This window comes from Hibiscus syriacus, unplaced genomic scaffold (assembly GCF_006381635.1).
Source record: "Hibiscus syriacus cultivar Baekdansim isolate YM2019G1 unplaced genomic scaffold, ASM638163v2 tig00005265_pilon, whole genome shotgun sequence".
Lineage (NCBI taxonomy): Eukaryota > Viridiplantae > Streptophyta > Magnoliopsida > Malvales > Malvaceae > Hibiscus > Hibiscus syriacus.
This window is the reverse complement of record NW_024062050.1, coordinates 193-12,595: the sequence shown is the minus strand read 5'-3', so window position 1 is coordinate 12,595 and position 12,403 is coordinate 193. Positions and strand designations below refer to the sequence as shown.

General features: G+C 34.3%; 3 protein-coding genes across 3 annotated transcripts; 2 read left to right on the top strand and 1 right to left on the bottom strand.

Annotated features, from left to right (window-relative positions):
* The first annotated feature begins 1,591 nt into the window (after window positions 1-1,591).
* LOC120198998 (homeobox-leucine zipper protein ATHB-6-like) lies at window positions 1,592-2,757 on the top strand. Its single transcript, XM_039200223.1, has 3 exons — window positions 1,592-1,704; window positions 1,826-2,199; window positions 2,286-2,757. Exons 1-3 carry the CDS (start codon window positions 1,644-1,646, stop codon window positions 2,688-2,690), a joined length of 840 nt encoding a protein of 279 aa, XP_039056154.1. The 5' UTR covers window positions 1,592-1,643; the 3' UTR covers window positions 2,691-2,757.
* Window positions 2,758-6,781: 4,024 nt separating this feature from the next.
* Window positions 6,782-8,142, top strand: LOC120198999 (histone H3.3). The gene is made up of 5 exons (XM_039200224.1): window positions 6,782-6,882; window positions 6,998-7,069; window positions 7,472-7,548; window positions 7,637-7,727; window positions 7,831-8,142. Exons 2-5 carry the CDS (start codon window positions 6,998-7,000, stop codon window positions 7,999-8,001), a joined length of 411 nt encoding a protein of 136 aa, XP_039056155.1. The 5' UTR covers window positions 6,782-6,882; the 3' UTR covers window positions 8,002-8,142.
* A 789-nt stretch (window positions 8,143-8,931) lies between these two features.
* LOC120198997 (cytochrome c oxidase subunit 6b-1-like) lies at window positions 8,932-12,001 on the bottom strand. Its single transcript, XM_039200222.1, has 5 exons — window positions 11,885-12,001; window positions 10,614-10,889; window positions 10,401-10,483; window positions 10,212-10,293; window positions 8,932-9,207 (listed from the first exon to the last, which is right to left on the bottom strand). Exons 1-5 carry the CDS (start codon window positions 11,924-11,926, stop codon window positions 9,154-9,156), a joined length of 537 nt encoding a protein of 178 aa, XP_039056153.1. The 5' UTR covers window positions 11,927-12,001; the 3' UTR covers window positions 8,932-9,153.
* Window positions 12,002-12,403: the final 402 nt, after the last annotated feature.

The following is a 12,403-nucleotide window of genomic DNA, read 5'->3' as shown; positions in this document are numbered from 1 at the left end:
TGTTCTTCAACTTATCAACACCGATGGCATATCCCCTTATCCGTTGGACACTATTATTGAGGATATTCGAAGCATTAAAGATCGTAATTGGAATCTGTCATTTCGGCATACCTATCGCGAAGAAAACTTTTGTGCGGATGCTTTTTCAAAAATGGGTTGTGTTCTTAAAGAGGTATTGGTCATATTCGATTCTCCACCTCCGGAGGCTCTCCCACTCCTTGAAGCGGACGCTAGGGGCACTTCGTTCCCTAGAGGCTTTTCTATGCATTAATTATTCCTTTTCTCCCTGCAACCAAAAAATATATGATTCTTAATTATATCTCAATTTTTTTAAATTTCTACGGTTATAACATGAAACCTTTATTAACATTCTAATGAGATATATTATCAAACAATAAAAGTACTTGCTTTATAAGAGGCATAGCTATCCAATTCCTTCGTACAAGAGCCATGGTGATTATGCTTGGTTTAAGGTCATCTTCGAATATACTTGGATCTCAGTTATCATTTTGGGTATTTTATAACTTTAAAAGAGAGAATCAATTCCAGCACCAAAGTTCAATACGAATATCTTTAACAACAATTCAAAATAACCATCGGATTTATTTCAACATGAAAGGATCGTGGGGTATTAGGGTGTGGTCGCACCCCTAGAAATTTTAAATCCTTTTACATTTCAGATATATTTTTTATATTTTATATGAATTTTGTAGTCTTAAGATTTTATAATTTCGTATCTTTAAAGTTTTTATACAATTTCTTAGATTGACACCCCTGACATAGATGTGTGTGTCCGTCCCTGTATTTAAACACCACCGATCCAAGGTACATATGGTTAGAATTTATTAGACAAATGTTTGATTTTTTTACCAACCAAAGGGCAATAGTCCTCGAGCAACTCAATCAATCGAAAAATAATAATAGATCAAGTCAATTTCTATGAGATCATTTTAATTATTGTCTCTAAAAATATTTAAATTATTTACTAGGATGAAAAATCCATATAAGACTCATGTTATATTCAATTTAAAGTGAGTGACTAAATTGATTATGAAATCTAAAGCAAATGACTAAAATAAAAATAGATAAAATAAAATTTAAAGGGGATACTAAAATTAAAATAAAATTTGAGTGGCTAAAGCAAAAACATTGTCTAATGTGTTGACAAATTTGTAATTTTTTTTATTTAAACGACCAAAATAAAAGTATGTAAAAACTGAGTGACTACATGGGTGATTTATCCATAAAAACTAAAATGACCATAAGAACAAGTAAAATCGAACGTTTTTTTTTTTAAAAACAAAATAATAATTAAGAAAAACAAATTTCAAATCGCTACAGTAGTTCACATCAGCTTAAAGTCTTTATATAACGACTCCCAATGAAGCATGCTCCTCTCACAACTCACTGTCTCCGAATATTGCAGTTTAACTTTGATTCAGATGAGAGTTTTATTTTTATTGTTATTCTGAAACTTTATCATTACAATTCTCCATAAAATCTTGACAGACCAATGATTTTACCTTCATTATTTATTCCAAATAGTTGAAGCATTGAAAGAAAGAATTGTTGTCAGATTAGCAGACCAAAAACAGAGTTCCTTAGAAAAAGATCAGCTTAGGTTCTTGCTTTTCGATCAAATCATGAAGCAGACCAGTTCTTCAGGTTCCCAGGATGCTTTGAATTTCATCGTCCCACCAAAAGGTACATGCAAAATTCAATCATTACTTTATCTACATTCATACATTTTTTTCTCTCTAGAAATGCAAATAGTTTTTACATATATGCGGAACATGTTACCGAGTTAAAATTGATGATTATGCAGAGGAGATGAATTCAAAGAGGAAGCAAATTTACAGCAGGGATTTCCAGGCACTGTTGGATGATTTAGAGGAAGAAGATAGGTTAGAAGAAGTTGATCAAGCTACTGAGAAGAAAAGGCGATTATCCGTCAATCAAGTTAAGGCCTTGGAGAAGAATTTCGAGTTGGAAAACAAGTTAGACCCAGAGAGAAAGTTGAGATTAGCTGAAGAATTAGGGCTTCAGACAAGGCAAGTTGCTATTTGGTTCCAAAATCGCCGTGCCCGTTGGAAGACCAAACAGTTGGAGAAAGAGTACGTTGTCCTTAAATCCAAATATGATGTTCTCAAGCTTGATTACGACAAACGTGAACAAGAGAAACAAGCTTTAGCTTCAGAGGTATAAAATCATTCCCTAAAATCCCATCTTTTCAGCCAGTTGAAATTCTTGAAGTTTAATATGATATTTTGGATGATAAATTGCAGTTGACGGAACTGAAAGCTAAGCTTAAAGAAGAGAATTCAGAAAGCAGCAGCCAGTCGGTTAAAGAAGATTCTTCAAAATTTTCACAGCAAATCAAAGACCATGGTTCCTGTGAAAATGATGATGATTCCAATGGAATTGTCAAAGAAGAAAGGAGTGGAAATGCTCAAATGTTGATATCACCATCATCTTCTTCTTCCTTTCAGATCAATGGATATTGCTCATCTTCGGGTTCATCGAATCATCACTGGTTTCTACCATTTGAGACGAGTACGATTCTGGGTAATAAATACCAACCACAGTTGGTGAAAGTGGAAGAGCAATGTGTGTTTACACCCGAGGAACCTTATAATTTCCTCTCAGTTGATCAAGCCCCTACACTTCAATGGTACTTCGCGAGACAGTAAAATCAATGAAGTCACCCAAAATCATAAAGCTCTTAAAATTTTTGCTCTGAAGGAATAAACTAGCTAAAGTTTTGTAATTTATATATGTTGATTAGTTTATGCTTCAGCAATGGAAATTAGCGAAAGCCTGCTGTAAAATTTATATAATATGGTAGCAAGAGAAAGTTGGTATCTCAAAATATGGTCGTAGCTATATGCATCATAATTCTGCTTTGTTTCGGAATCAAAATTTTCACTAATCGAAAGCTGTTTGAAAATTGAAATGGCAGCTCCACAAAGGCCGGCCGTTGAATGTCCATATTCGATGGTTCTACCAAGCAGTTCCCTTTGTTTTCATTCGTGTGCCAGCCGCAGATTTGACTGCAAAACCCGAAGCTTATACATCTGTTTTTCAAAGTAATTGTGATTTTTTTAAGCTGGCAATGGGGGCATAGCTAAAATGCAAAAGCTGTATCCCATTTAAGGATGGCAACCTCGTAGGTATAGACAAAGGAGAAGCGCTTTAGTGTGATGTCTTTTAACTTTTGTTTTTCCCGTTTATGGTGGGCGCCCCATCTGCCCATGTGGTTGGTAAAAAGTAGATCCCGGCCTAGAGCTAACAATGTTGAATGGCAAGAGTGTAACCAGACTTTTATATCCATTGCAATTAAACTTGAAAACCCAAAACATCAAGTTATGGTTAAAAATGATCGATTGCAGTTAATGATTAATAAGGTGATAGAAAGAGGTGAACTAGTGTCCAGCTGTGGTGGCAAGGGCATGAAGCATGTGGTGTTTTGGGTGGGAAAGAGACAGACCAAAAGTGTCAAAAGCTGCTGCGACTTTGGCTCCTCCAAGTCGTTTTCATGTCAGAGATGGGTCCCACATGTCATATATGTTTTTGACTGCTAATGCTCCTATGGAATCTAGCTATAGCTTTTCCATGACGTTTGTGGAAATCTTAGGCATGTAAATGAGACTAGACAGATCGTGAGCTATTCGAGATCGATTCGATCTTGGCTCGATAAATACTCAGATTGAATGGACTCGACTCGATTTCTTAACGAGCCGAAACGAACTACTCGATATTCGACTCGAAAAACTCGTGAGCAGCTCGAAAAAATATTATATTATAATTTTATATTTTTTAAAATTACATTATTAAAAATATATTAAAAATACATTATTAATGAATAAATATTATTGAATTGAAAATGGTTAAAAATCATTTTTGAATAAATATTCTTATATTTATTTTAAATTGATAAAAAAAATTATTTATCTAATGACAAATATTTAATATATTTCTAATGATAATATTTGTAATAACTAATTTTTTTAAATTGTTGTTATATTTTGAGGTTTTGGGTTCAAATATCATAAATATCAAGGGTTTGAGTATTTAATATCAAGATACTATATTGTACTTACCTCATAACTAATTATGTGATAAGGTTTAGGGTTTAGGATTTAGAGTTTATGTGATAGGATTTAAGGTTTAAAGTTTAGAGTTTAGGGTTTATGTGTTAGGATTTAGAGTTTATGTGTTAGGGTTTAAGTTATGACATGAAGGTAACATACAAATTATGCAAAATGATGTTATATGGCTCATAAATAAATACTAATATTAATTATCCTAAATTTATATTAATTATACTAATACTAATATAATAAACATGAGTGATAATAATACTAATAATTATTATAAAAAAACTTCAAAACTTATATTAATTATCCTAAATTTCTTGTGATTGTATTTTTTATTTTTTAGATTTTTTATAGTTCATACATTCATATTATAATGTATTGGTAATGGTTGATTAAAGGGAAAATTATTTATATATTTTAAATGTAATATAAGATTTTTGTAGGATCAAATTCGAGTTTGAGTTCTAGCTTTAATCGAGTTTGAGCTTGAATCGAGCTCAAAATCGAGCTTCAATCGAGCTCGAGTCTCAAGCTTCAATCGAGCTCTTGAATTTTTTTTGAGTTCGAGCCTTTTCGAGTTCGAGTCGAGTTTTAATATTATCTTTCGAGTTCGAGTCGAGCTTGAAATGTAATTGCTTGAATATTTATTTACATCGCTGTTTAATATAAAATAAGTTAGAAGATGGTATAAATTGTAAGAATATTAATTGTTGAGACTTATTTTTTTTAGAATCATGACTAATTAAAATAAAATTAAATATGTCAATTTTAATTAACTATTGTCTCATTTGTCCTTAAATTTTGGACTGTCACGTGAACATTGAAATGTAATTGCTTGAATTGCGACTGTATCTTTGAGGTTTTGTTTGGACTATAACCGAAAAATATGCTGTAGGCGGATATGTTGTGATGCAGGAGAAGTTGCCAAACTATGTTGTTCCTGATTTGACTGACTTCAAGGGTAATATTTATTCCTTGCTTCACTTTTTTTTCTCTGAAGTTTTGATTAATCTTTCGCGGATAGAGCATTCTATCTTAGGTGCTTACCACTGCTTGTCCAGGATAGTTAATTATTCTCCCTTTTCCTCATAGAACAGGTTCAGGGGAAAGTTATTGTTTTCTGATGCTTTTTATAAACATCACGGAGGTGTTATGATTCATGACCATAGAAATTTGTTTTCTAAGTCTTGGACTTTGTAGGAGCTATAGAAGCATTGTGGTTGACTGTGCTTGAATTGGATCTTTTGAATTATACATTTCAGCTCAGAGTTGACATTTTTGTGTTTGATCTATATACACTTGAGAAATTCACTGCATAGATTTTGAAGGTAGAATTTGATTCATACATGACACCAGGGCCTTGATCTCCTTATCTTGTTTCTACAGTTTGAGCTCTTTAATTTGTGATATAAATTATCTGCATCTATTGTTGATCTTGGGTTGCGGCTTCTGTTCTTGCAGCTCAACCTTATGTATCTCAATGCCCCAGAGATGTAAAAGTTGCGGAGGCTGCTGAATCAGCTAAATAATAAGACGAAGGATCGTCTGATCTTCTTGCCTTCATCATCTAATTGCTATCACGTTGAACAAAATAGAACGTGTTCTTGTGGTGTCCAATAACTAGCTTGGCCTATTGTCAATTCTCATTTCTATGCTAGTTTCTAAGCGATTAACCATTGTAATGCCTGCAATACAGAGATCAGGTCAGGTTGCTTTAGAGAACATCATTAGTGTACTACTATTTGTTTGTAGCTAGCTACAATATTATCTCAACCCCGACCAAGTTTTGCCCCATATAATTCATCAAGAACATGTTTTTTTTTTTTGCAAAGTTAATGTTTTCTGCTTTTTTTTTACCAATATATACCATTTTTTTAATCAAAATGACACCCTTCAAAGATTATTTATGGAAATAGTACTCATTTCTATCATGTAGGACAAATGTGTCTTTTCTCAATTGTGTTTTTTGAAAGATGTGTTTGAGAAGGATGTCTTTGCCCTACATAATATTCAAGATGATATATGCTTTGATTTATGTGAAATCGATCAAATTGATATATAACGTATGCATCAACTTTGAACTATCTTTCCCTCCAACTAAAATATTCGGGTGAATCATATTAACAACGCTATAATGCCATGCATTTCCCCTCAACCCTTAGTTTCTATAACATGAGACGGTCTATTGGTATTTTTCCTAGGTGAAAATTACTATCATGTTGTATTAACGATAAATTTGGTCTATTTCTATCTTTTCTTTTCTAAATTTAAGTCTAACATAAAATTACTCCCATCTTCTTTACTCGCAGAAAAGATTGAAATACCCAAACATATCTTAACACGTGTTCATCTGTGTCGCTTGAATCGGTTTTATATAACAGATCCCGACGGCGTCGTTTCCACTGCCAATTTTTGTTTTTTTTCCCGGTTAGCGGCTGAGAACGGCGTCGTAGAAGGATGTCGGCGCGACAAAGCGGAAGTTAAACTTCGTGTACCAATAGGAGGCGAGTATCTCTCCGCGTTGATCCAGGAGACTATCTTTGAATTGAGATCTAGGCCGTTCACAGGGGCTCAAAGAAACACAGCACAAAGAACTTTTAGTCGTCGGATTTTGAATGTGTCACGTTTTCTTTCTTGGTCTACATCCCTTGCCTATAAATACTTTTACTATTTCTAATTCTCCCCCATTTAAGATTCTTGCCTTCAAGTTTCCGAGTCGTGTCATCCACCCTTCTCTCTAAAACTTACTAGATTTCGTTTTCTCGAACCTTTTTTCTTTTCTGAGGTAAGCATAGTCTTAATTATATCTATTTTCTTTGAAGTTTTATGAAATTTTAGAGTTGTTTTTTTCTTTCTGTTTGCTAATTTTATTATTATTTGATTTGAAATGGTCAATATAGATGGCCCGTACGAAGCAAACTGCTCGTAAGTCTACCGGCGGCAAGGCTCCAAGGAAGCAGCTGGCAACTAAGGTTTTCTTTCCTTTTCAATTATTCGATTTTGTTATTTTACCTCGAATTCATTTGTTCCTTCTTTTGGATTATGTATCGAACCTTCCTGTAATTTTTAGTTACAATAGTAGAAGAAATAGAGAAAGGAGAACAAGATAAATAGATAAGAAACGTTTCAGCAAGTAACATTGAATATAGGGAGAAAATAGCCGCAGCAAATGGTTTAACAAACAACATATTCCATCTCTAGGGTATCTTCATCTATTTATACTAATATTTCTGTAATATAATTAAAATGTGGATTTATCGGTGATTCAACATCTTTCAGTGATCCCTTCGTATGGTCTTTAATAACATCATTCGATTTTCGGCTCAGAACAGATTAAAAGTCTTTTAGTTGAAAAATCATTTTGTGTTTCTCAGGCTGCTCGCAAGTCGGCACCGACGACGGGAGGCGTGAAGAAGCCTCACCGATATCGTCCTGGAACTGTAGCTCTGCGGTTAGTTATCAGATGGTGTTCTTTTTTCCGTCTTTGTTTTCTTATTGTTGTTGGCACGGATTTGTTTAGGAATTTACGTTGGATGCAGTGAAATACGTAAGTACCAGAAAAGCACTGAACTTCTCATCAGGAAACTGCCATTCCAAAGGCTTGTTCGTGAAATTGCGCAGGACTTTAAGGTAATTGACATTAGAATTGAGTTGATAAGGGAAGAAAAAGTTTGTTTTTATGATTAAGATTAATGGTTGAATTTTACGTTGGATCATTTTTTGTGGCTTGCAGACAGATCTGCGGTTCCAGAGCCATGCTGTATTGGCGTTGCAAGAGGCAGCAGAGGCGTACCTGGTTGGATTGTTTGAAGATACCAACCTATGCGCCATTCATGCTAAACGTGTTACAATCATGCCCAAGGACATTCAACTTGCCAGGAGGATTCGTGGTGAAAGGGCTTAATTATTTCATCTCCCTTATTTGCTATCATGTTTTCTTAAGATTTCATTCATTTTGGGGTGGAACCTCTGTTGCTGTTATACCCTTTTTAATTAGACAGACGTTTTAGCCCTTGAAGCTAAATATGGGTCTTTGTTTGATAAATTGGTATGATCTGCACGGTATCAATGTGTCATAACAACTTGGTCACTTAATTTTCTTAAGATTATCTTTTTTGATATACGAATCTCCTAAGAGATGTTATTGTTAGCTGAACATAAAGAGAGGCGAATGAGATGATTTCAGCGTTTCTGTCGTGTTCGTGGATTTCGGAATAGTTTGCATTTTGGTGAGGATTTGGTGAAGCGCAAAAAATACACATGAAAAGCACCGGTCCTGATCCTTTTTAAGAAGTGCAAGAATTGTAGTCATGGCTTTGATGGTTGAAGTGCTAATTCTTCATTGCGCAACAGTGTTAATCTTCAAGTTAAACTTTAACTTTCAGTTCTCATGTTTTGTTGTTTCCTCCGTGGCAACGTCTCAAAGTTACAGACGTTATGCCTTCAACCAATCCCATCTATTTTGTCTCCCAGATTATTCTCAGAATTCAACGCTCATTTACAGTTTCAGACCTCTAAACACACGTGGGTTTTATCCGAAACCTGCTTTACGTCGACTTTGAAACACCACTGTTATTGCCTTTTTTAAGAGTGATGGCTTTCACAGTTGGGGCTCCATCCTATAAGATATATTATTAGTAAACCCTGTGGAATGAAAAATTCCATGTTTTAAAGGACTGTGGTTGGTCTGAAGTACAGTCATAGAAGCTTTTCTCAAATTCTTTATATTCGCATGGTTTACCTTGCTAACCTGAAAGGCTGGAACTGATGATAAGTGCACCAGTTTAAAAAAGAAAAAGAACAAGAAACGAAATAGAACATGGTTCCAGCATGGGAAACCGATGTGCAGTAAATTCCTTTGATCAAAAACACAATTGTGTCATCCATCCATATAGTCTAGCTAGGTACACGCCCAATTTATATTGACTCATCCTTTCCAAATAGGATATTTTCCAGGAAAAAAAATATGTTTTCAGCCAAGAAATAAATCTGTGGTTAACAGTTGATACAACAGAAGAAAAGCCACGAGGGTTTTATGATAGTCATGGGGTACCATCTACAAAGGACCTGGAAAAGTACCATTCTCCCTTTGCTCATTCCATCGGTCTATCTGAGAAACAAAAAAAAAAAGAAAAAAAAAAGAGGGCCACTATTAACTTAAAGAGTCCACAAATGGTAAATAAACCAATTAACCAACATTGCAACATATGATGACAGAATATACTAATACAAGCCTCATAATCTGGAACATACTTATACTCACTCAAATAGTTTATGCTGGAGCTGGACGAATGGATTAATCAGAGCATAATCTCTTTTCCCCGTCCAAGAAAATACCTTCTTAATAAAATGAAGTGGCATTGGCAAGAGCAAATATATCATTACAGCCTCTTGCAAAGTCATAATCTCCTGTGTTAGGTTTTATTTTGATTCTTCATGTTAGGTTCAAACAAAAATCTCTTTTTTTGATAAGACTCGAACAAAAATCTCTGGACCAACTGACAATGGACAGTCAGAGATCCTAAGGACCTCCTTTGTAATTGAGCAGAGTCAAGCCGATTTAATGCCAGAGCCGAGGCTCAAAGCTCAACTTAAACTTGAACACAATGATTTCCATATTAGAGCTCAGCTCATAATTTACTAAACTCGAGCTTGATTCGAATCAGATATTTAAATACTTGAACTCAGCTTGACTCGTTATTCGAGTAGCTGAAAGGTTTGAGCTCGGCTAGATGCCGAAGAAACAAACCTAAGTATCCACCAACTTGAGCCCAAGTAGCTAGAGTAGTTGAAGCTATTTAATACAATATGCAAATTTGGTCTATTTTTGGGACAAATACAGTTTAGTTCATTGATCATGGTAGAGAAAATACACTGTAAAAGTAACAGAACTAATTCATCCAACTTATCTTCGACAGTCCAACATCATATCATATGTAACTAATAATTTAACATATTTAGCAATCCCACTCAAAATGATGGGGTTCATAAGGCATTTCCTGATTTATGCATGTAACAAGAGGGACAAAAGAATCCACACAATAACAGTTAAAGCAATTATGCAATTGACTATGAAGAAGAGGATTGTATTATTATTATAGAGAAAATACACACCCATTCTCCAGGACACAGTGCACGATAATACTTGGCAAATTTATCACAGTCAGGAGCATCCTCTCCTTTTGCGGCTACACAACTGTATAGAACGGAAAGATAAAAACATGTCAAAAAGCATTGTCAGAAGAAACAAACCTTTATAACATTATAAGATACAAAATGATTGATAAGCATATTTTAACTCACCGATGGTACTCGATGTATCTTGTGAAGCAATGCCTTGTTTGATTTGTAGTTGGGAAGCGAAAATCTGCAGGGGCAGTCTCAAGCTGGATATCATAAAAGCACCAGATTATGTCAGTGAAACAAAATAACATGTAAAAATGAGTTCCTAATACACATAAAGAACTCGAAGCAGCAGATACGAAGTTCATAATAAAAGATGTTCAGAGGGGTAACCTTTATCTCAGAGGTTTCCTCAGCATCATCTGAGTTTTCCTGTGCAGCAGGTTCGCTACCTTCCTCCGAATCAGCTGCAGAACCTTCACCATTGTCCCCAGCAGCAGGAGGAGGGGTCTCGATGCTTCCCTCAACTGTAGCAGCAGGAGCCTCCTCCAATTTCTCAGTCACAACATTCCCAGAGCCAGAGGCAACATTTTCTGGATTTTCAATCTCTTTTGTGTCTGCTGGTTTTGGTGCCACATCTGGTTTCTCCTCTTTCTCCAATGCATATTGCTAAATGTCCAAACATTCAGGATAAATTAAGTTTCAGGCATAATAAGGTCAAATAATTACCCTCATTACACATGCACAAACACGCAGAATGAGAGAACTTAGTATCAGCTCAACTACACAAAAGGTTTTACATAAATGAGAAATAGGAATTTCATTGAAGTTATCAATACTCGAACATGGAAAACAATGTTGCATCCTAGTTAAATTTACTTGTAAGTAAAAAGGCTTGAAGGAGATGATAGAAAGCCCAATTAATTATTCTAAATCAATTAAGAACCTTATTATTCACACAATATGCTAATAAATGAATTTGCATGTAGTCCATAAATGGGAACATTTATGATGCTGTGCTACCATGTGAATTGAGATGACCACGAACCAGTGAGAACTATAACCCCTTCATTGGATGCTTAATCCACCGAAATCTTTGGTCATAAATTCCATTCGATCCAAGTATTATTGCTTGCTTAAGCACCATAACTAGTAAAAGACCCAACAAACATTGGATCAAAATGTTCAATTTCAATGAACATCACGAATGAAGCCCCCCAACAAACCAACATGTTGAGAAGCAAAAATTAGTAGGACCTTAAGATAAAATTACAGAGTAACTTCATTGAGTTGATTTGTTAAAAACTGGCAAAAAGAACAAGTTATCATATTTTCAAAATGATGTTCAAGAAAATCGGACGTCAAATATACTCTACAACCGGGCATAGAGAATCAAAATTCAATCAAAACCACATCTTAAGAACTTCAAAAAAGCTTATATGCTTTATCTACCAAATGATTCTAATTCCAGCAGCATTCTTTAGTCAGATCCGTTTCATTTCAATCCAATTGAACTAAAATCTAACAACAGTCCCAAAAAATTCAGAAGAAAAAGTAACGGAGATCGAAATCAGCATTATCTACAAGGAGTAAAAAATAAACTACTAAAACCATTGATTTACAAAATAAATGAACAAATCAGAGAGTAAAAACTAAAAGAATACCTCAGAAAGGGAGAGGGTGTTTTCAGTTTGAGCATCCGCCATAGCCAGAAGAGGGGGCGATCGGCCGTTTCTTCAGTTGGCGAGTTCTACTTTGGGAGGCGAGCCAACGACGTAGGAATAAAGCAAGACGAATGAACCAGAAAATAAAATTATTAATATTTATATGATAAAATACAAAATAAAATTACATAAAATAAAATTTGTATACAATAGAGGCAAATGTATAAAATAAAATTTGTATATGATAGACAAATTCATGTTTATATAAATAAAAATCGAGCTAAATTCGAGGTAAATATAATAATATATTTTTAATTTTAGTAATTTAATTTTTAATTTTTAGTATTTTTAATATTTAATTTTTTAATAGCTTTTGTATTTTAAATTAGAAATATTTTATTTAAAAAAAAAAAAATATAAGTCCATAAACTTTTATAAAAAACCAATTTGACCCTTGAACTGATCTAAGAAAATCAATTTAGCCCATCTGCCACATCATTAATTATATCTCCAACCACC

Excerpts from the sequence above, each read along its gene's own strand:
- LOC120198998 (XM_039200223.1), top strand. The coding sequence starts at position 1,644 with ATGAAGCAGACCAGTTCTTCAGGTTCCCAGGATGCTTTGAATTTCATC. Across the intron at positions 1,705-1,825 it reads TTTCATCGTCCCACCAAAAG|AGGAGATGAATTCAAAGAGG; the intron begins GTACATGCAAAA and ends ATGATTATGCAG. Across the intron at positions 2,200-2,285 it reads AACAAGCTTTAGCTTCAGAG|TTGACGGAACTGAAAGCTAA; the intron begins GTATAAAATCAT and ends GATAAATTGCAG.
- LOC120198999 (XM_039200224.1), top strand. The coding sequence starts at position 6,998 with ATGGCCCGTACGAAGCAAACTGCTCGTAAGTCTACCGGCGGCAAGGCT. Across the intron at positions 7,070-7,471 it reads GGAAGCAGCTGGCAACTAAG|GCTGCTCGCAAGTCGGCACC; the intron begins GTTTTCTTTCCT and ends TGTGTTTCTCAG. Across the intron at positions 7,728-7,830 it reads AAATTGCGCAGGACTTTAAG|ACAGATCTGCGGTTCCAGAG; the intron begins GTAATTGACATT and ends TGTGGCTTGCAG.
- LOC120198997 (XM_039200222.1), bottom strand. The coding sequence starts at position 11,926 with ATGGCGGATGCTCAAACTGAAAACACCCTCTCCCTTTCTGAG. Across the intron at positions 10,484-10,613 it reads AGGAAACCTCTGAGATAAAG|CTTGAGACTGCCCCTGCAGA; the intron begins GTTACCCCTCTG and ends TATGATATCCAG. Across the intron at positions 9,208-10,211 it reads CACTGTGTCCTGGAGAATGG|ATAGACCGATGGAATGAGCA; the intron begins GTGTGTATTTTC and ends TTTGTTTCTCAG.